The sequence below is a fragment of the Bos indicus genome, chromosome 7 (genome assembly GCF_029378745.1).
Source record: "Bos indicus isolate NIAB-ARS_2022 breed Sahiwal x Tharparkar chromosome 7, NIAB-ARS_B.indTharparkar_mat_pri_1.0, whole genome shotgun sequence".
NCBI lineage: Eukaryota > Metazoa > Chordata > Mammalia > Artiodactyla > Bovidae > Bos > Bos indicus.
Genome location: NC_091766.1, coordinates 60,857,247 through 60,877,288, shown reverse-complemented (window position 1 = coordinate 60,877,288; position 20,042 = coordinate 60,857,247). Strand labels below are relative to the sequence as shown.

General features: G+C 52.2%; 1 protein-coding gene across 2 annotated transcripts in view; it reads right to left on the bottom strand.

Annotated features, from left to right (window-relative positions):
- PPARGC1B (PPARG coactivator 1 beta) overlaps positions 1 to 20,042 on the bottom strand; it is a 120,748-nt gene that overhangs the window by 8,276 nt on the left and 92,430 nt on the right. For both annotated transcript variants that reach the window (XM_070793843.1, XM_070793844.1), the window contains 8 exons: positions 16,199 to 16,315; positions 13,185 to 14,313; positions 12,233 to 12,269; positions 11,640 to 11,713; positions 9,682 to 10,465; positions 6,516 to 6,591; positions 3,965 to 4,086; positions 380 to 534 (listed from right to left, as the gene is read on the bottom strand). In XM_070793843.1, the coding sequence (XP_070649944.1) occupies positions 380 to 534; positions 3,965 to 4,086; positions 6,516 to 6,591; positions 9,682 to 10,465; positions 11,640 to 11,713; positions 12,233 to 12,269; positions 13,185 to 14,313; positions 16,199 to 16,315 (2,494 nt within the window). The remainder of the gene's footprint in view (positions 1 to 379; positions 535 to 3,964; positions 4,087 to 6,515; positions 6,592 to 9,681; positions 10,466 to 11,639; positions 11,714 to 12,232; positions 12,270 to 13,184; positions 14,314 to 16,198; positions 16,316 to 20,042) is intronic.

Below are 20,042 nucleotides of genomic sequence, written 5' to 3'. Positions count from 1 at the left end.
GACAGCCTCCAGGCCAAGTGGCTGCCCAGTTATTCCCACCAGCATGGGGGAGCCTGGTCTTCCCCCATGGCTCAGGGGTAAAGAATCTGCCTGCCAATGCAGGAGACACCAGTTCAATCCCTGGGTCAGGACAATCCCCCAGAGAAGGAAATGGCAACTCACTCCAGTATCCCTGCCTGGGAAGCCTCATGGACAGAGAGCCTGATGGGCTATACTCCATGGGGTCACAAAGAGTTGGACACGACTCAACGACTAAGCAACGATGACAGGGCAGCCTGGGCATGGGAGCCGTGTCCAGAGGGGGCTTTAGGTTTCAATAAGGAGGTCACTGGCCCAGAGCTTTGGGTATGAGCGGGATGCACGGGGCCTGCATACTCACCATAGTCAGTATAGCGGGGCCAGCAGAAGTGCCGGAGCCCCCCGTAGCTCAGCTGGAAGGAGGGCTCGCTGCGCTTCCTCAGGGCGGTGCCATTCCTCAGGGACAGGGCAGCGTGCTCAGAACTCCGGTAGGTGATGAAGCCATACTTCTCGCCTCTGGAAGGAGAGGAAAGGGGGAGCGTGTCACTGGGCCAGCCTGGTGGACACTGTCAGACCACCTGCTACCCAGTGAGGGGCGGGAAACCATGAGTCATGAGTCAATGGCTCATGACTGTGTCGCACGGCTCCCCGATAGACATGATGACGGTCACTGGGTTGGCAATAAAGCACTAATAAGTGCTGGCCACCACCCATCGCCTCACGTGCTCTCAGACCCCCTGTGACCAGGAACTGCTGTCATCTCTCCCTCTGGGACGAGGAACAGGCTCTGAGTTCAGGATTTGCCCAAAGACAGGGAGCAGAGCAGGGACTCAAACCCAGGCTCCCTGCCGTGAAATCTGAGGCTCTTCATGGTCCTCTCTATTTCCTTCACAATCCCCATTTTTCAGGATCAGCCACACCTACGCTCCATCCTACCATTCCACACCCTTCAAAGTCAGCCTCAGCTGTCACTTCTTCTTCTTCTTTTTTTAAATTAAATATTCATGTATTTATTTAGGCTGTGCTGAATCTTCGTTGCAGTGCGTGGGCTTTCTCTAGTTGTGGCACTCGGGCTTCTCTTCTTGCAGCACGTGGGCTCTAGAGCACACGGGCTCAGTAGTCATGGCATGCGGCTTCTCTAGCTGCACATAGGGTCTCTAGTCGTGGCACACAGGCTTAGTTGCCCCATGGTCTATGGGATCTTAGTTCCCCGACCAGGGACTGAATGCATGTCCTCTGCATTGGAAGGTGGATTCTTAACCCGTGGACCACCAGGGAAGCCCCTCAGCCGCCACTTCTTTGGCTGTTAACCTGTCCTTCACCTTCCCTAACATCGCTGATATTGCATATACACCTCCTCCTTCACGCCTGCCTATTCAGCATTCTCTCCCTGCCCTCTGACAATACCACCCGGTGCTCAGCTGGGCTCAGGGCACCAGGGTAAGACACAAGACAGTGACCCTCCTTGGCCGTAGTGATTGTTCAAGCATGAACCTGTCACCCAAAACAGAACCCCAAAGATTCCATGCCATATCTTTGCTGGAACTCCTGCTTCCCTGGGTAGGAGATATGCTTACGGCTGGAGGTAACCACTCTGCTAGCATGAGGGAAGCCTGCCTGAGAAGAATGCCAGCGTGAGGGGGACCTAAAGTCAGATCTACACTCATCAGTTCCACAATCAAATGAATCCTGATCTATCGGTCTGCTACTCAGACTCCTCAAGGACAGCACCATCCTACCACTCAGCACAGGTAGAGTGCCTCACAAACACTTGACTGAATTTCGTTTCCTGACACCTCTCTGAACAAGGCCAAGGCTGGAACCCTCTGACTTTAAATATCTGAGACTCCTGCAGCTGCTGCTAAGTCGCATCAGTCATGTCCGACTCTGTGTGACCCCATAGACGGCAGCCCACCAGGCTCCCCCGTCCCTGGGATTCTCCAGGCAAGAACGCTGGAGTGGGTTGCCATTTCGTTCTCCAATGCATGAAAGTGAAAAGTGAAAGTGAAGTCGCTCAGTCGTGTCCGACTCTTAGCGACCCCAGGGACTGCAGCCCACCAGGCTCCTCCGTCCATGGGATTTTCCAGGCAAGAGTACTGGAGTGGGGTGCCATCGCCTTCTCCAGAGACTCCTGAGTACTTTTTAAATCTTAACAAATTGCACTGTCTACTTAGAGATTAATTTGCTTGCTTTGTTTTTACATGCTACCTTCATGGGATATCCTGAAGACTGCACAGAACGTAAACAGTTTAATTTGTGTCATGACTTTTTACAACAAATTATGACAAAAATACATATCATAAAATTTACTACCTTTATTATTTTTCAGTGTATGGGGGGTTCAGTTGTGTTAAGTATATACATGCATGCTAAGTTGCTTCAGTCGTGTTGACGCTATGGACTGTAGCCCACCAGGCTCCTCTGCTCATGGGATCTTCCAGGCAAGAACACTGGACTGGGCTGTCATTCCCTACTCCAGCAGATCTTCCCAACCCAGGGTTTGAACCCATGTCCCTTACGTCTCCTGCACTGGCAGGTGGATTCTTTACCACTAGGGCCACACTGTGTTAACTTACACTGTTGTAAGATGGATCTCTAGAAATTTTTCATCTCGCAAAACTGAAACTTTGAACCCATTAAACAACAATGCCTTATATCCTCTTCTCCCAGCCCCTGGCCACCACCATTCTGCTTTCCCTGTCTATGAGTTTAACTCCTTTAGATCCTCATGTGAGTGGAATCACACAGTATGCGTCCTTTGGTGACTGGCTGGTTTCACCCAGCATAATGTCCTCAAGGCCCATGTATGCTGTAGCATGTGACAGGACTGATTCCCTTCCTTTCAAGACTAATATCCCACGGCACGCATACACTTCTTGCTGATCCATTCTTCTTCAGTTGTTGTCAGCTCTTGGATATTGTGAATACCAGTGTTATGAACATGTATGTGCAAATACCTCTTCAAGATCCTGCTTTCAATTCTTCTGATTATATACCCAGAAGAGGAATGGCTGGGTCAAATGGTAATTTTATGGTTCATTTTATGAGGAACCCCCATACTATTTTCCATAGTGGTTGCACCTTTTATTGGCTCGTTTGGGTTTCCATAACATCGGTTGGAAAAACCCAAATGAACTTTTTGGCCAACCCACTACATTCCAACCCATAGTGCACAAGGATTCCAGTCTCTCCACATCCTCATTTGTTACTTTTCCATAGCCACCATAAGGGATGTGAGATGTGTAATGATTCTTATGTAGAAACTATTCTCACTGAAGTTTTTAAAAGTCATTATTAAATTAGAATTTTAAAACCTTAATAACTCAGTTTGCAAGTAATAACAGGAGATACTTCAGAATTATTTCAAATCTGACGAAGTTTTGACACCTAAGTTGTGCATTTATATGCAACCTATTCTTACAGATCTCCCGAGAGATGAAGCACTGCTTCCCTGGGTGAGTGGGACACAGGGCTGCAGCTGCAGAGGAACGGAGGGATGGAATAACATGGGGTTTGCAGCCAAGAGTGCAATACAAGTGTGCCTTCAGCCACCATGGGCTTTTGCCAGCCCCATACCAGCTCTAGGATGGAAAACCAGAAGCTGACACATGGGCTGCAGATTTGGCTCTACCACTAACTAGCTGCTCAGTTGACTTATCTGTGCCATCCAGAAAGGAAAGCAATAGAAACAGTAAGGCTGCATGTGTCATACGCAAGTTGGAAAACCGACGTGAGACAATGCATGAACGTTGCCTCGCACTTTAGCAGAATATCAGTACATGTTTGCGGCGATTCCTGGGCTGCACAATTGTTACTGGTCCCCCCTTCTCCTGTACCTAAGGGTAGGTTTGTCCTGGAAGTCTTCTTGGGCACCTTCATGTGGTGAGCCCTGAATGGGGACCTCTGCACACCCCTAACTCCCCTCCTCTGTGAGAGCCTGACTCACCTCTTGCTTCTCGTGAGCACCTGGCACTCCACAATCTCGCCAAACACTTCGAAGCGCCTCTTCAGCTCTCGCGAGCTCATGTCACTGGACAGGTTTCGAACGTACACCACGCGGCCTTCGCCCTGCCCGAGGGGGACACAGAGGGACCTGTCATTCGGGTGGTTTCCTAGAGCCCCCCAGATGGTGGGCTCCCACAGAGTCCTCATCCCCAGTCCATGTTACCCGGCTGAGCAAGTGACACCAGCTGGGGCTGGAGTCAGAGACAGGACAGTGACAGTCGCTATCCCAGAGGACCTGCCTTATGGGAGGAGGGGGCTGTTAAGCATCGGATGGGAGGTGGCCCGAAAGGAAGCGACTGCGTACTTGAAGGGAATGAACAGAGACTGGGCGGAGACAGGAGAGGGAGTCACTGCTACTAATGTACCTGCACACTGGGTAGCTTCTGTATTTGTTTGGAGCCTGACTTCTTCTGGCACTGGGGGAGGTGCTGAGGATGCTAGAGGGCGAGCACTTGCGGCCAGGTCGCTACAGGTCAGAGTGGTGGGGAAGACAACAGTGGGACCGGGGCATAAGGATGTGGAGCCACCGTTAGCTTTGGTTTTGCCAGGGTAAGCACCGAAGAATTGATGCTTTTGAACTGTGGTGTTGGAGAAGACTCTTGAGGGTCCCTTGGACTGCAAGGAGATCCAACCAGTCCATTCTGAAGGAGATCAGCCCTGGGATTTCTTTGGAAGGAATGATGCTAAAGCTGAAACTCCAGTACTTTGGCCACCTCATGCGAAGAGTTGACTCATTGGAAAAGACTCTGATGCTGGGAGGGATTGGGGGCAGGAGGAGAAGGGGACGACAGAGGATGAGATGGCTGGATGGCATCACTGACTCGATGGACGTGGGTCTGGGTGAACTCTGGGAGTTGGTGATGGACAGGGAGGCCTGGCGTGCTGCGATTCATGGGGTTGCAAAGAGTCGGACACAACTGAGCGGCTGACCTGAACTGAACTGAACTGATGTAGACACCGGTCACCTTTAGGAGCCAGGCCCCTAGACCTGCCCAGCAGAGGGGGTGCATCATGGAAGCCTGGTTGGGACCTCCCCCAACCCCCCACCATCATCTAGTGACTGGATCCAGTTAAAGGCATGACCATCGGAAGAGTGCCTTTGATTTGCTGGAGAAACTCCAGCTGTGCTCCTGGTGGGCAAGACCACCAGGGTCTGGTCTAGACAGGGTTTCTCCGGAACAGGGTAAGGCCAGCGATTCTCCAGCCATGCACCTCAGAGGGTGGTGGTCCACAGAGAGCACTGCTGTAGTCACAGGCATTAGATTTGTCCCCCAAGGTGGCCCAGTTCAGCTCCGTGTAAGAATGTAACCACCCCCTGCCCACCCCCTCTCTCCTCCCACCACCCGCCTCCTCCAGGACCTTGAACTCACAAGGCTCTTTCCAGCCTCTGCCCCCCGTCCTCCTGAACCTTTGCTTGGATGGCTTCTTCCATCCCTTGGGGCCTAGCTCTCTGAAGATGCCCCTCCCAGACGACCATGTAAATAAACCCTCCCCACAAGTCAAAACATGATTTGTTTCAGACATCTTAGTCGTGGCGTGATTAATTTCACAGTGCACCTCCCAATCTGTAATTACAGTGTTTACTGCTTTGCTTATGAGTCTGTCGTCTCTCTCTCCCTTCTGGCCCAACCATAGGAGTGGAGACCTTGTTTGTCTCATTCACTGCTGCCATCCAGCACCTAGAACAGGGCCAGGCATGCCACAACTACTGAGCAGTCACACAAGGATCCCAGGAAGTTGCTCCATGTGGTTTTAAGTACCTGCTTGCAGATAGCTGTGAGCACACCTCCGGGGTATGCACACCTCGAGCATGCCCTGCCCTGAAGTACCACGTTGTCGGGTGTTGGGGGTAGGGGGGGTGCGTGGGGGCGGGGTGTGGGTGTATGGAAATCCAGTGAGAGTCTGTCTGTGCTTCTGTCTTACTTTCCCTTCCCTCCTTTCTAATGATATAAGGGCAGTGACTCCAGCTTCCTAATGACTTTTCCCCGCATGGTGCTCTGCAACAGGTCCACCAGGCACAGCCTGGGCCTCTGGACTAACTCTGGGAGAGGACTAGAGAGTCGGGCAGGGAGGAAGAGACAGGCTCTCTTGGTCCTGTAGCCCAGATCACACCAGGGGACCCTATATACAGATGAGTAAACTGAGGCTCAAGGAAGTTGCTCAAGGTCACACAGAAGTGGAAGCAGGGCTGGCTCTGCTCCCTCATCAGTGCTCACCCCCTGGGCCCTGTCGAGCCTCTGATACTGAGCCCTAAATCCTCACCAATGGCACACCACCCCACCCCACTCCCAGACCAGTCCCTTGGCTGCATTTTGCACGTGCCACCTTTGATGCCTTTTGATGACCCTTATGCTTTAGTAAATGAGAGAAATACAACTATCTCCTGTAGGCCAGATGACTTCAAAGCACTTCGGGTCTCTGAAGCCCCCACACTTCCTGACGCCCCTGCTTGTCCCCGTTCACTCCGGGCTCTGGGGCCCCAAGTCACTTACAATGGCCTTTTCCCGCCGCTTCCTGGCATGCCGGACGCTTGGCGTTCCGTCTGAACACGACCCTCTGCTCTCACATCTGTCAGTGAACAAGCAAAGCAGACTCACTCACTCTTAGCAGGGACCACAGTGGGGCGGGAGGAGGACTTGCTCCAGGAGGCGAGCGATGTTTCTTCAGCTTTGTTAGGACTCGTTCATCAGTGAAGGTAGGACTGGGAGAGGGAGCCCAGCTCTCTGTCTCAGCGGTGAGCGCCCAGGGCCACATGTGGGTCTGAACATGTGATTGACACACGCCTTCCACACTGCTAACCATAATCCCTGTGAACCTTTCTATGCTGCTGGGGGTGGAAAGACCCTTTCGCTTCATTATGGTATTTGACCTGATAAAAAAATATCCTCTGAGGTCTCATGCTTCCCCATTTTTCAGATGAAAATCTTAAGGCTCAGGTTCAAGATGAAATTTTCCCCAAAGCTAAGAAGTGGGGAAGCCAGAGCCAGGGGGAGGTCTGCTGATTCTAGACCCATGGCTCCCCCTCCACTTTTGCTGTCTGGCCAGGCAGCAACCTTGGCCATCACAGCCCCCACACCCCAGGCAGCCAGTGGGCTACTCAGCTGGAGAAACCCCTGGATGCCGCACGCCTGCGTCCTCCCAGGCACCTGTCTGCACAATGCCCTCTCTTCCCAGTGGCCAGGCTGATGGAGGGGAAGGAGCTCAGCATGTAAGAGGGGGTTGAGTGCCAACTCTGCCACACACCGTGTGCATCCTTGGGAACACAGCAGAGAATGAGAGCAGGGGCTCCAGAGTCAGCTAGTATTCCAATGCTGATTCTACTACCTCTCTGCTGGTGACCCGGGACCGGCTACTTAAGCCAGTTCTTCATCTGTAAACTAAGGAGAATCAATTGTATTTGCCTCCTCAGCCATTTGGGAGGATCAAATCAGAACATACCTGTACATGCTTAGCCCTGGAATGGCTTGGTACTTGCTGGCTATATTTTTCTATTGAACCTCTTTGAGCCTCAGTTTCCTCATCTATAAAATGGGGTTGAAAAGCACTTGAGATTCCCTCAAGTGCCTCTGTGAAGCTCAAAGAGGGTAATAGAAAGGGATGTGACTTTCAAACTTTAAAGTGCTACATAATAAGAGTATCATTATCCACTTGCAGCAGCATTGGAAGTCTTCCCCCATGAAGAGCTGAGAGTGACTTGAAGGTGCTATAGGGCTTGTTAAACCAGCTCAAAGCCTTCCTGTTGATTGATGTTTGGTAGCAGAAGCAAAAGTAGAGAAATGCTGGTCTGGAGAAGGCTGATGACTAGTTTATCCAACTGACCAGCCATCAAGCTCTGCCAGGCAGCTGAGCAGGAACCAAGTTAACCAATTAACTTTCTCCAGTGAAAGCCAGCCTGAACTTAGCCCAAAAGTGAGAAAGAGGAAAAGGAGAAACTGTGGTGATTGAGAGAGGCCCCTGACTCTTGTGCCAAGCCCATGGGTGAAGGGCCTGAACAGGCCAGGAAGGGAAGGAAGCCAAGAAGCTCCAGCTCTGGCCTTGGGGGATGTGCTTCAACAGAAGAACCTTAGTAGCTTCTGAACGGACACTGCAGAAGAAACCAGCTAACATGAACACAGGCAGACTAGCTCAAAGTGATCCGCTGGGGAAAGGAGAACAGAGCTGAAAGGGGGGCTCAGAGAGGTCTGACAGAAGATGGCTCTGACTAACTGTTCTGGCTTATTACATAGACAGGCTTTTAGAGAAATTGCTCAAAATGAGTTTATTTTAAATAGTTTATTTCAGATAGTCCAGGGCTTCAGCACATTAGTGTCTGGGCCGGGGCGGGGGGGTGGTCCAGAAGTCCCCTAAAATCCAATGCCCAATTAGTTGTCTGCATACATTTTAATGGGGAAAGGAAGCTTTGTTTTCATCAGATTTTCAATTAAGAGCCACCAGTAGAGATAAGAAAATATAAAGAGGAATTTTTCTAAAGTTATCTTTCTACTACCTGAATTCTGTTTCTCAGAGTATAGCGCTCTAGCAATGTCATCATTACGCTGGAACTTATTAGAAATGAAATTCTCCACCCCCACCCGCGACCTACAAAACCTGAGGCTCAGGAGGCGGGGCCCAGCCACCAGCTTGGTAAGGAAGCCTCCCCAGGATCAGGCTTGCTGCACTGCTCTGAACCCAGGAGCGCCATCTGGTGGTCACTCAGGTGCATCTCGAGCAGAGAGTTTGGGACCTGCACCCACGCTCCTAAGGCCTACCCTCCAAAGAGCCAGATCCTGCTGTCATTAGGGAAGAGAAGAAACCTGTCTCCACCAAAAGATGCCAGACTTCCATTCTTTCTGCCCTGCGGTCCACAGAATTCTGGAACAGCTCCTTCTACCGTCCGGTTCAGTGAGCAAAGACGGTATAAGCAAACGCTCATGACACGTCATCTCAGTGCGAAGGAAAAAAGCTCTCCCACCCGGTGGCTGACTGCCGGAAGATTGCACAACTCTGCAGCACCGAGAAATGGGAATAAACCTTATCACTGTTTTAAAGACGGGTTTTTGGTGTTTTTTTAGAACACAAGTTAGAATTATGCTAATCTTTGTTTTACAAGTAAATGTCACATAGGTATTACACTGTATGGATGTGTTGACCCTTGAACAACACAGGTTTGAACTCTGAGGGTCCACCAACACTGGGGTTTTTTTCAGTAGTAAATACCACACTGTCAGAAGTTGCTGAATCTGCAGACAGAGTTACCTTGGATGAGGAGAGCCGACTATAAGTTATACACAATTTTTGACTGTGTGGAGGATTGGTGTCCCTAACCCTCACCTTATTCAAAGGTCAACTGTATATGTTTACACAAAAACCTACCCATTTTACAAATATAAAAGCAGAAACAGACGAATAAGGTCACAAAAGGCCAGAAAGTGCGTTTTCTTCCTCCCCTGAGGCCAGGCGATCTGGACCACTCCTCACTGGACCACACGGCAGGCTTCGCTTGGCTTCAGGACTTGCCCATAACTCCCCAAGGAGTCCACCTCCAGGGCCTCTGACCAGGACACAGGCCACACAGGAAGCTGTGGCCCTGGTCTCAGGGCTCCTCTCTCCCCTGACACCTCAGAACTGGAGGTGCTCAGCTGCCCACCTTCCATCCTAAGGCCACCCACCCATCCATACCTGAAGTTCCTCCGTGTGGCTGGTGACCGGGAGCGGCAGGATGAGGAGCCAGAGCTGGAGCGGCTGCGGGGACAGAGCCGCCGACTGGCCTTGTTGGGTGGGCTCTGGTAGGGGCAGTGGTCAGAGCGAGGGGGGCTGACCCCCGAGTCCTCTTCTTCATCGTCGTCCTCCTCCTCCTCCTCCAGGAGGAAGGTGCTCTCGCCACTGCTGCTGCTGCTGTCTTCAAAGACAGTGTCATACTCGGGGCTCTTGCAGGAGGCCAGGTCTTCATCCTCCAAGGCTGTCTCTAGAAGCCCAAAGTGCTTAGTGAGGCTGGCACGGATCTCGTGGTCTCTCAGCAGCGTGCTGTCTTTGGTGGGGGCACCAACATCACAGCTTCCGTCTTCTTCCCTGCCAGCGGCCTGAGCCTCAGCCCGTGGGGCCCCTGGCTGGGGCCAGTCCTTCAGGTGGGCCCCAGACGGCTCCCAGGACCTCAGCACCTTCCTCTGCAGGGCGCCGTCTGGCTTCAGCACCTGGCAGTAGTCATGGTCACCGAAGGAACAGGAGAAGGGGCGCTTCTGACCAGCCTGGGAGGCTGGCTGGGCTGGGGTATGCCGCAGGTGGGACAGGAGCTCGCTCCGCTCTGGGTGCTTCTTTGGCAGCTTGTGGGCAGCCTCGGCGGTGGCCCCGAGCTGGGGACCCTCTGGGGTGGGAGCTCTATCTTTGCCTGGGCTGTGCTTGATGTCTGGCTTGAAGGGGTCTTCCTCTGTGGGCTTGTACGGAGGCGTGGTGGGCGGAGTGAGTCCTACCCAAGCAAGAGGAAAAATGTGAGACAGATCATTTCTCCAAGGAGCACTGAAACCCTCCTTTGGGAGGGCAGAGAAACAGCATGCGTGTCACCACTCCCCAGACCCAGTGGAAGGCAGGCATCGCTAATCGATCACTGCGCTGCTGACTGAGCCTGGACGGAGCCTGGGGCTCCATCTTATACAGTCCGTCAACAGTTTTTCGGAGCTGGCATGTGATGAAATCCATTTGCCATCCCTTCTGTAGCCTCACAGAAGCCTCCACGTTATCTGAGATCTCTCTTCCTGCTTCCTGCTCCACATTCCATCATTCCACAAGCCCTCCCAAATGGTCATCCCAAATACCTCTGAAGTCTCCCAGGGTACAGAGGTGGCAGGTACCACAGGCCAAAACCTCCCATCTGGATTTGACCACCACAGTGACCTTAGGGGGTCCTGAAAGTGACCTTAGCCTTCACCCTCACCCGGGTACCAGAGGGAACTTGCCAAAATGCCAGCGATCTCTTCCTTTCTGGGGCTCCTGGAGCCTTGAGGAACTGCATGAACCCCTTCAGCCCGACATTCCTTTTAGCCTTTGATGTTTGCTCTTGCCTGGCCCCCAGTTCTGCCCCACAGCACCACCATGTGGCCGGTCTCCTCCAATGCACCTGTACCTCCGCTTTTCTGTGCCTTTGTGCTCATGCCAATTCTGCTCCCAAGAATACCCTTCTGTCTTGTTTTTGTCTCCTCCACTTCTATCACCCTGCAAACGCAGCTAAAATGCCTGCTGCTCTGGGTACCCTTGCATCTTCTCAGGCCTCATCCTGCCCCTCCCCATACCGTCCCTTCCTCTATGTTCCCAGAGCTCTTGCAAGGTCTTTGGAACAAGCCCGTATCAAACAATACTTGTCATGGTGTGAGTCTGGTTCCCACATAGGACTGCGGGCTGCTTCAGGGGAAGATACGTGTCTCATATCTCTCTCTTTTTTTTTTTTTAACATCAGGTCATGTGCCAACTGTCGGTAGCCAAACAGCTGAGCCTGGATCCTGACTCTCCTTATAACTCTCTCAATGGGAATCTCAAGATCCAGCGTAGCCTGTGCAGTGGTGGCAAGGAGGGCTTGTTGGGGTACCCCCTTACTCCCTGAGGTGCTTCCTCCCCAAGGGCACCTCCCCATTGAGCCCCTAGCTTACCTGCCGTGCCACAGAGCTCTACCGCCAAGGTCTGCTCGAAGCTCTTCTTGCCAAAAGGAGGGTCACCGGTGGGGCTGGAGGACGGGACGGAAAGACGCCAGTCAGCAGCAGGTTCCACCTCCCCGAGCACGCCAGGAGGGCAAGGGCACAGCGTGACAGATCCTGCTATTGCAGCCCACGAAAGTGAGGCCTGGGGAGAATTTGCAGGAGAATCCCCATCCTGGCTGTTAGAGGAATTCAAAGCTATACAGCTTTTAGGAGACACAAGAGAAATCTGAGGGCAGTGGAGACAGGATAATCATTGTCAACCTCCTTATTTACCACGGAACAGCTGAGGCCCAGAGAGCAGACACTTGCCCAAAGCCACAGCACTGTCAGCTTTTCCCCATGAAATTCTCCATCTCCTAGGCCTGCAGAGATCAGCTTCTAAAACCAAACTGCCTACCAAGAAAACCCAGCTCCTGAGAACCCCACATGGTAATGAGGGCAGGGGTGTGTGGGGACAGGATCAGGCTCAGGGGCCAATGAGCCACCCTACACCCAACCAGATAAGGTCTCACGGAATAATAAGTCAACAATTCCCAGAAATCTACCTTTGCGACAAGGCCAGCATGAGGCACCTGGGAGAGTCTGAAAAGAAGACAAAAGAGAAAAATAAGATTCTTCAACACGGCGTTGCTAGAGAGGATGTTTCCCTCTGAACTGCATTGGTACCAAGCACAGCAGGCATGTGACCCAAAAGCCTCTGCCATTTTTAGGGACAAGCAGGAACAGCTCAAAACCTTCATTCCCCAAGACTCAGCAGACATTTACAGCTGGCAGGGCTACTGCTTTGGCAGCGTTGATGGGTACTAGGGCGACCCCTTATGGCCAATCAGTATAGCGCGTATGGTGAAGCATTCCAGCTTCCAAGGCCAGCATCTGTGGCCTCAGCCCCAAGAGATGCAGGACTAACTAGCTGACTAACCATTAGACACCTCTGTGCCTTTATTCCATGTCTTAAAACAGGAATTACAACAGCACCCACCACATAGGTTTCCTATGAGGATCAATGGGGATAATCTGTATTAAATCATAGACCAAGCCTGGCAGAGCAAGTATAAAATAGATGACTGCTGTATTATTATCCCCACTCTTGCTACCATTTAAAATTCAACCTCATTGTGGAGCTGAATTTAGAGACTCACACCGTCCATCACATTGTTACCCAGGAAGTCTTCTTTAGAGGACTTATCACAATTTGTAAATACTTTCCTTTCTTGCTCACTTTATGATTGCCTGTCTCCCCCACTGATACACAAGCCCCAAGAACGCCGGCATCTTGCTCCTTGTTCATTAAGGACGCCTGGCCCATGCATGATGAGAAACTCAGAGATGCTCAGGTAACTCCTGAAGGTCTGCCCAGCTAAGCCCATTATACAGGAAGGAAAGTTGAGAGCCAGAGAGGGAGAGGGGTTCGCCCAACCTGGAGCTCCTGGCTCCAGTGCAGTGGGGTCTGCCACACCTCAGCCCCGCCCCCTCTCTCGGACCACCGACTCCGACTACCTCTGGAAGAGAGCCGTGGGCAACTGGGGTCCTCATCTGTATCCCCACACCCGCTCTCACAGGGGCTCTCCAGAGCCGGGATCTGGGGTCCCCGCAGGAGCGGCTGGTCTTGGCCACTGTCCTCATCAGTGGGGCTGCCAGGCTCCCCCTCCACATCATAGGCTTCGGGGGCCAAGCGCAAGGGCAGAGGCCCCTGGGGCTCTGCAGGGACCATGGGCTCATCGGTGAACGTCAGCCAGGGGCCGAGCTCGGGGTTCAGTCTCCTGGAACGCCGCACGGGGCACACAGAGCTCTCCGGCTTCCTCCCCAGCTTGGTCCACGGCAGGCCGCGCCCTGGCCTTTTCCGGCCCCATTCCTCCTCGTCCTCTTCCTCTTTTTCTTCTTCTTCCTCCTCCTCTTCTTCCTCCTCTTCCTCCTCCGGCTGCAGCCTGGCCGACCTGCTGACGTGCCCTTTCACCTGCAGCCTCAGCGGGCGCAGGCTGGGTCTGGGCCCTGAACTCTTGGATGAAGGTGAGACCCTCACCTCCTCCACGAGGCCCGGGTGGCCGGCGGAGGCCTGGCTGTCCTTGGGCCGGGGCCGGGGCGTGAGGGAGGCGTAGACAGGTGTGGCCAGGCGGTAGGGTTTGCTGACATCGCAGAGGACATCTTGAGCCAGAAGTTCCCTCAGGATGGAGAACTCGGTCCAGGCGGCTTTGGAAGGGTGCTGGGACCGAGGCCGGGGTCGGACCTGCTTGGCGGGGCTGCTGCTGGGCTGGGGAGCTGGCTCTGGTGCCTGTGTGGGCAGCTTCCTCTGTGGGAGGCAGTAGGTGTGCATGTAGCGGATGAGTTGCACCATGGCCTGCATGTCCTCCTGGGAAACCTGGGCGCTGGGGTCTGTCCTGCCCAGCGCTGGTGAGTCCCCGGGGGAGGCTGGAGCCAGCTGGGGGCTTGGGCAGTCCTCGCCCGCCTCCTCATCCTCCTTGGTGGGGAGCCGGGGACTCAAGGATGGTGGTGGCTGCAGGGCTCTATCCGGGGACAGAGCTTTAGCCCGGGGGCAGGATGGTGCCGAGGTGAGGTGCTTGTGTAGCTCCGTGCAGCTCCGGCTCTGAGGGTGCGGCGTGGGGGCCTTCCTGTCTTGGGGGCCGTCCATCTGGAGAGGGAAAGAGGCCACAGTGAGGAGGGAGACCCGCACGGCTTCTCCCCGCTGCCCACAGCTGCACCATTGGCCAGGCCCAGCCTGTCTCTCCAGGATGATCATGCTGGGTTTCATTGCTCCATCCCCGGCTTCCAGCACAGAACCCGGCACTTGGCAGCACTCAGGGGATGAGGATGAAGGAACGGCCAGCCTCCTAACAGGGACCCCAGCTATGGATCCCGCCCTTTCCAGGTTTACCGCCAAAGCCCTGTTCTGACTACCCTGCTCCCCTGCGCGGAGCCCTCGGTGAGAGCGCCAAGAAGTACATTAGTGGCTGCTTGGGGCTGGGCGTGGGAACAGGGACTGACTGTAAATAGAGACACTGGGGATCTTCCTGGGAGGATGGAAATGTTCTAAAACTGGATTATGGTCATGGCTGCACAACTCTGTAAGTTTATTAAAAATCACTGAATCATACTTTTAAAACAGGTGCCTTTTATGGTATGTAAACGGCACCTTCATAAACCTCTTTAAAAGGAAAAAAAAAAAAATTCAGTAGCTTTCCAGTGCCCGTGTAGTAAAGGGGAAGCCCCTGGCCAGGGGTGCTCTGCAACGTGGCCCCAGCCAACTGCCCTCTCCAGACTTCTCTGCCTTCACTCTTCTACACAGGGGCTCCACCCCCAGAGCAACCGTCTCTCTGCTGAGCCCAGGCCAGCTGTCCTGCTGTCTCTCATGCCCCCTCCCCCGGCAATGCTTCTGAACCTCCCAGAGGGCAGGCTGGCTCACAGAGGGGCTTAGCTGCCGCCTCTTTGACGTGAGGGATGGCCGTCTCTTTGGGGAGGCCAGCCAGGGCAAGTAGGGAGGGAGCACAGGGAGAGGGTCCCCCCCTCCCCCACCTTCAGGGAGACCAGGAGGGGACAGGCTCCTACACTGAGCTACGATCTGAGAAAGATGCCCTCCTGAGTCTGCCTGACACTGCAACAGTGTCTAGGAACAAGAGGAAGGGCTGAGTGCAGGCTCTGAGTAACAGGAACACTGGGAAGTCACCTTGGAAACCCCTCCTTGGAGGTCTCAGAAGATGGAGCCCAAAGAGGGAAAAGGATTTGCTTCCCTCCTGGGTGTTCACGATGGTGCTTTCAGCTCTCTGATGCGCCCCACCCCCAGGAGAAATTCAAACTCCTCCTTGTGGTCTCCATGGTACCAACAAAGATATTATGCTGGGTTCTGTCACCTCATTAGAATAAGCTTCCTGAGGGCAGGCCACAGCCTCCTTGTCCCAGCTGTAACTCAACATCTAAGACTGCCTGGAACACTGAGGTTGAGTTGGCTTTTTTTTTTTTTTTTTTTTAATATATATTTATTTGGCTGAGCTGGGTTTTAGTTGAGGCATGTGGCATCTAGTTCCTTGACCAGATTGAATCTGGGCCCCCTGCATTGGGAGCGTGGACTCTTAGCCATTGGACCACCAGAGAAGTCCCTACAGTTCACTCTTGAACCAGACAGGGGTTCTACACAGTGGAAAATTCACGTGACTGATATAGTCGGTCCTCAGTACCCACGGTTCCTCTGCATCTATGGATTCAATGAACTCAGATCCTGCAGTACTGTAATATTTACTACTGACAAAAATCCACGTAGAAGTGGCCCTGTGCAGTTCAGACCCATGTAGTTCAAGGTCAACTGTACATGAAAAAGTCCAGGGCTCTATCTAGAACCCCGGACCAGCCTAGGTTTCAAGTAGTGTCCAGCACATCAGCAACAAGGGTTGTGTGAGGAGCAAAGAGTGAACTATGAATGTATTGAACTTGACGGCCTCTAACAAGAGTGGAAGGGTGCACCCCCTGCCCAGAGACCCTCCTAGAGGAGTCCTGGGTGGGTTTGGGGGCATGTGTAGACATACCTTGACACAAGGCCGCTGATTTCTGGACCTGAGGCCTGCCTGGCGCCATGCGGTCCCTTCCTTCTGGCTATCGGAGGCCGAGGTTGGGTAGGACGTGGCAAGAAGGAGTTTCTGCAGCTGCAGGAGGAGCAGATGGGAGAAGCCAGGGCTGAGCTACAGCCAGAGACACAGGGAAGCACAGCTTAGGGAGAAGCTCGGCCTGGAGCCAGACCCCCAGGATGACCACACTCTGACCCCATCATCGTGGGAGCGTGGAAGACCACAGGGAGGGCACTCAATGGCCTAGGATACACTAAGTACAGAAAGCAGGTTGTGTAGCAATGCCAAACAGACACAAGTATCCCAGTAAAATGTTAAGTCCTTTTCAGAGTGAATAACCCAAGAGAAATATCTATGATCTTCAGAAACCCAGACAGATCTCGGGTGATGTCTACCCACGCTACCACTGAAATATGATGCACATACTTGATTGGGACTCTCTACACACACTTGTAGTACACACATGCACACATACACGGTCTGGATGGTGAGGTCCCACAGTGTTTCTTTGGTGTAGGATTTTAGCTGATTTTCCTCTGTTCTTTTTGTTTAATCATATTGTTTAGAAAATTGATTCTTTACTTTAACAAGTAATACTTGGAAATGGTAAAAAATACACATACCACAAATACTGACGGGTAGACAACGGGAAGCTAGTCTCCCTCCTGTCCAAGGTCCCAGAGACAACTGCTATTAACCACCTTCTTGTGACCCTTTCCTGAGGTGGGACTCAGAAATATATACATACACAACACAAGAATGCATATATGTACACATCACCTCCAACCAAGCCAGCTGTTTTCACACGAGTGGAAGCATCCTAAGCTGATGCTTGTCTGGCTTTTATAATTTTTCTATAAAAGTTGATAAGCTTTTCACACTTCTACACCCAGAGGAAAGGTGCTCAGTGTATTCCAGCCAACAAAGCAGGGAGCTGAGCGCACCTGGGGGTTTCGCCGGTGATCCTACCACAGCCAAAGCTGAGAACAAGTCAGGAAGCTGAGAGGTTTTTGTTTTAGCACTGAGTGTTTCCTCAGGAGACATGACCCCCCAGTGGGATTGCCAAGGGCCCGGGAACCACAGAAAAGGCCACTCCCACTGCCCTAGGAGCTAGAGAAGCCACACGACCCTACCGAGACCCCAAACCAGCATGTGCATGTCTGTGATTCTCTGACATGGACAGGAAAAGATGGTCATACCAGAGCAAGGGACCTGGTTCTAACCCAGTTCAACCCAACTCACTGTGAGACCTTGGGTGAGTCCTTTTCTCCTCCTGGCCTTGCTTTCTCCAAGGTTGTGAGTGTGCATGGATGTGCGTGTGCATGTGTGTGTGTAAATCAGGAGCAGGAAGACTAAATAATTGGGTCTTTTTTGATTCAGGGGTCCCTGTAAGAATACGAGAGAAGCTGCTAGCCTCAGAAAACACACACGTATGCAGAGGTCCATGGGTTCTGCACGTGGACTCTCTGGGACCCATGACTCCAGGTTAAGAATTTGTTTAAATTCTCAGGGCCTTTCTAGAACTATGTTGGAATGTGGGGAGTCTAGACGGCAAGTGTCCTGTGTGCCTAGCATAGTGCCTGAAACAGAAGTACAGCAAGGCGTGAGAGGGAACAACCAACTGGCGACCAGCAGGGGTCGCTCTCTACCTCCCTACTCAGGTGTGGCTCCTCTGCAGAGTCCTATTCAGAATTCCTCTTGTTACTACCACAACCATTACTACTGGGCTCCCCAGGTGGTGCAGTAGGAAAGAATCCACCTGGCATGCAGAAGACGCAAGAGATGTAGGTTTGATCCGTGGGTCGGGATGATCCCCTGGAGAAGGAAATGGCAACTCACTCCAGTATTCCTGCCTGGAAAATTCCATGGACAGAGGTGCCTGGTGGGCTATATAGTCCATGGGGTCAAAAAGAGTCGGACGTGACTGAGTGACTGAGCACACACGTGCTCACACACACAAAGTATTACTACTACTAATACTGGGCTTCCCTGGTGGCTCAGCTGGTAAAGAACCTGCCTTAAGTGCAGGAGACCTGGGTTCGATCCCTGGATTCGGAAGATCTCCTGGAGAAGGGAACAGTCACCCACTCCAGTGTTCTGGCCTAGAAAATTCCATGGACTGTATAATCCACGGGGTAGAAAAGAGTCGGGCATGACCAAGTGCCTTTCACTTTCACTTTTCACTTTTCCACTACTACTACTACTACTACTAACACCATGGCTGACGGTTGTGACTATCACTTAGATAGCATTTATTGAGCCATTTCTTTGTACCAAGCACTGTTCTAAGTGCTTTACATTATCTGCTGTACTCCTCCCAACCGCCTTTGAGATAAGCACTACTATTAACCCCACCTTACAGACCAGGAAGCTGAGTCAGAGAGAGGCACAAGAGCATTCACTGGTGGGGCTGAGATTCAAACCCAAGAGGTCTGATTCTAATCAGAAAGGACGCTCGACCCTCATCAGCAGGAGCATAACATGGGACTGAACACACTCTAGAGTCTGGCACGCACAGGTGCTTATTAAATGTTCCACACTGCTTTGGGGAACATGAAGTCAGCAGGAGAGAGGGAAAGCAGTCCTGGACTAGGAATCAGAAGACCTGGGTTCTAGCCCTTGCTGGCACGTCAACTTGTGTGATCCTGGGAGAGGCCCTCACCTCCCTGGGCCTCAGTTTCCCCAGAGGTGCACTTTATGATCACCAAGGGCCTGTCCAGCTCTAACTCTCCACAACCGAAGATCCCTGCCACCTCCAATAGGCCCTGACTTTCCAGCTAAGTCTCACCAGCCCTAGGAGTGCCAGTGATGAGGTAAGGAGCCCCAGACAGATGAGCTGGACTTCACAAGCCAGTACATCTGGGGTTCTGGCACCTTTAGCCTGCGACAAGAGCAACTGCTTTTGGCAACTTCTGAAATCCCTTTGGAATCTGAAAAGGCTGAGACCTTCTCCCCAGAAACCTGCAATGCCATGTGTACGTTTCCACATTCCACGTGGATTCAGGTAGCATTTAACTTTTGCTGGTTAGAGTATGAACCGGTCCAACCCCTTTGGAGGTCAGGCTAGAAGTACTTGTCTAAACTGAAAAACCACATACATTAAGACCCAGGAATTTGTTTTCTAGGAATGGATCCACTTCCTCCTGGTGAAGGACACAGTCTAAAGTAATGGAACAATAAAAGAGTTGAAACAATGCACATATCCTCCAACCAGAGGATTAGTTAAAGAAGTTATGGTACCTTCTTATGAGGGAACACTATGCAGCTGACAAAAAGGATAAAACAGAGCTACCTCTGTTCATCTTAAAGTTTCCATGCCACACAATTCACTGAGAAAAGCAAGGTTTAGGCTGTGTGTAATGGAGGCTCCTTTTTGTCATTAAAAAAAAAAGTAGAAGAGGAAAGTCACACAACAGATCAGTAACCATGGTTACATCTGGGGAAAGAAAAAGCCATTATGAGATGGGTAAGGAGGTTTTGCTTTTAACTCTCCATACTTCCTGCTTGCATTTTTCACTGTGTGTATATGTGTGAAAAAGTGAAAGTGAAAGTCAGCCGTTCAATCATGTCCAACTCTTTGCAACCCCATGGGCTGTAGCCCGCCAGGCTCCTCTGTCTATGGGGATTCTCCAGGCAAGAATACTTCCATTCCCTTCCATTCCCTTCCTTTCTCCAGGGGATCGTCTCAACCTAGGGATGAAACCCAGGCCTCCCATATTGCAGGCAGATTCTTTACTGTCTGAACCACCAAGGGTCTGTGGAAAATATTTGCATTTAATTTCAAGGTTTAACGCACACTTAGGGT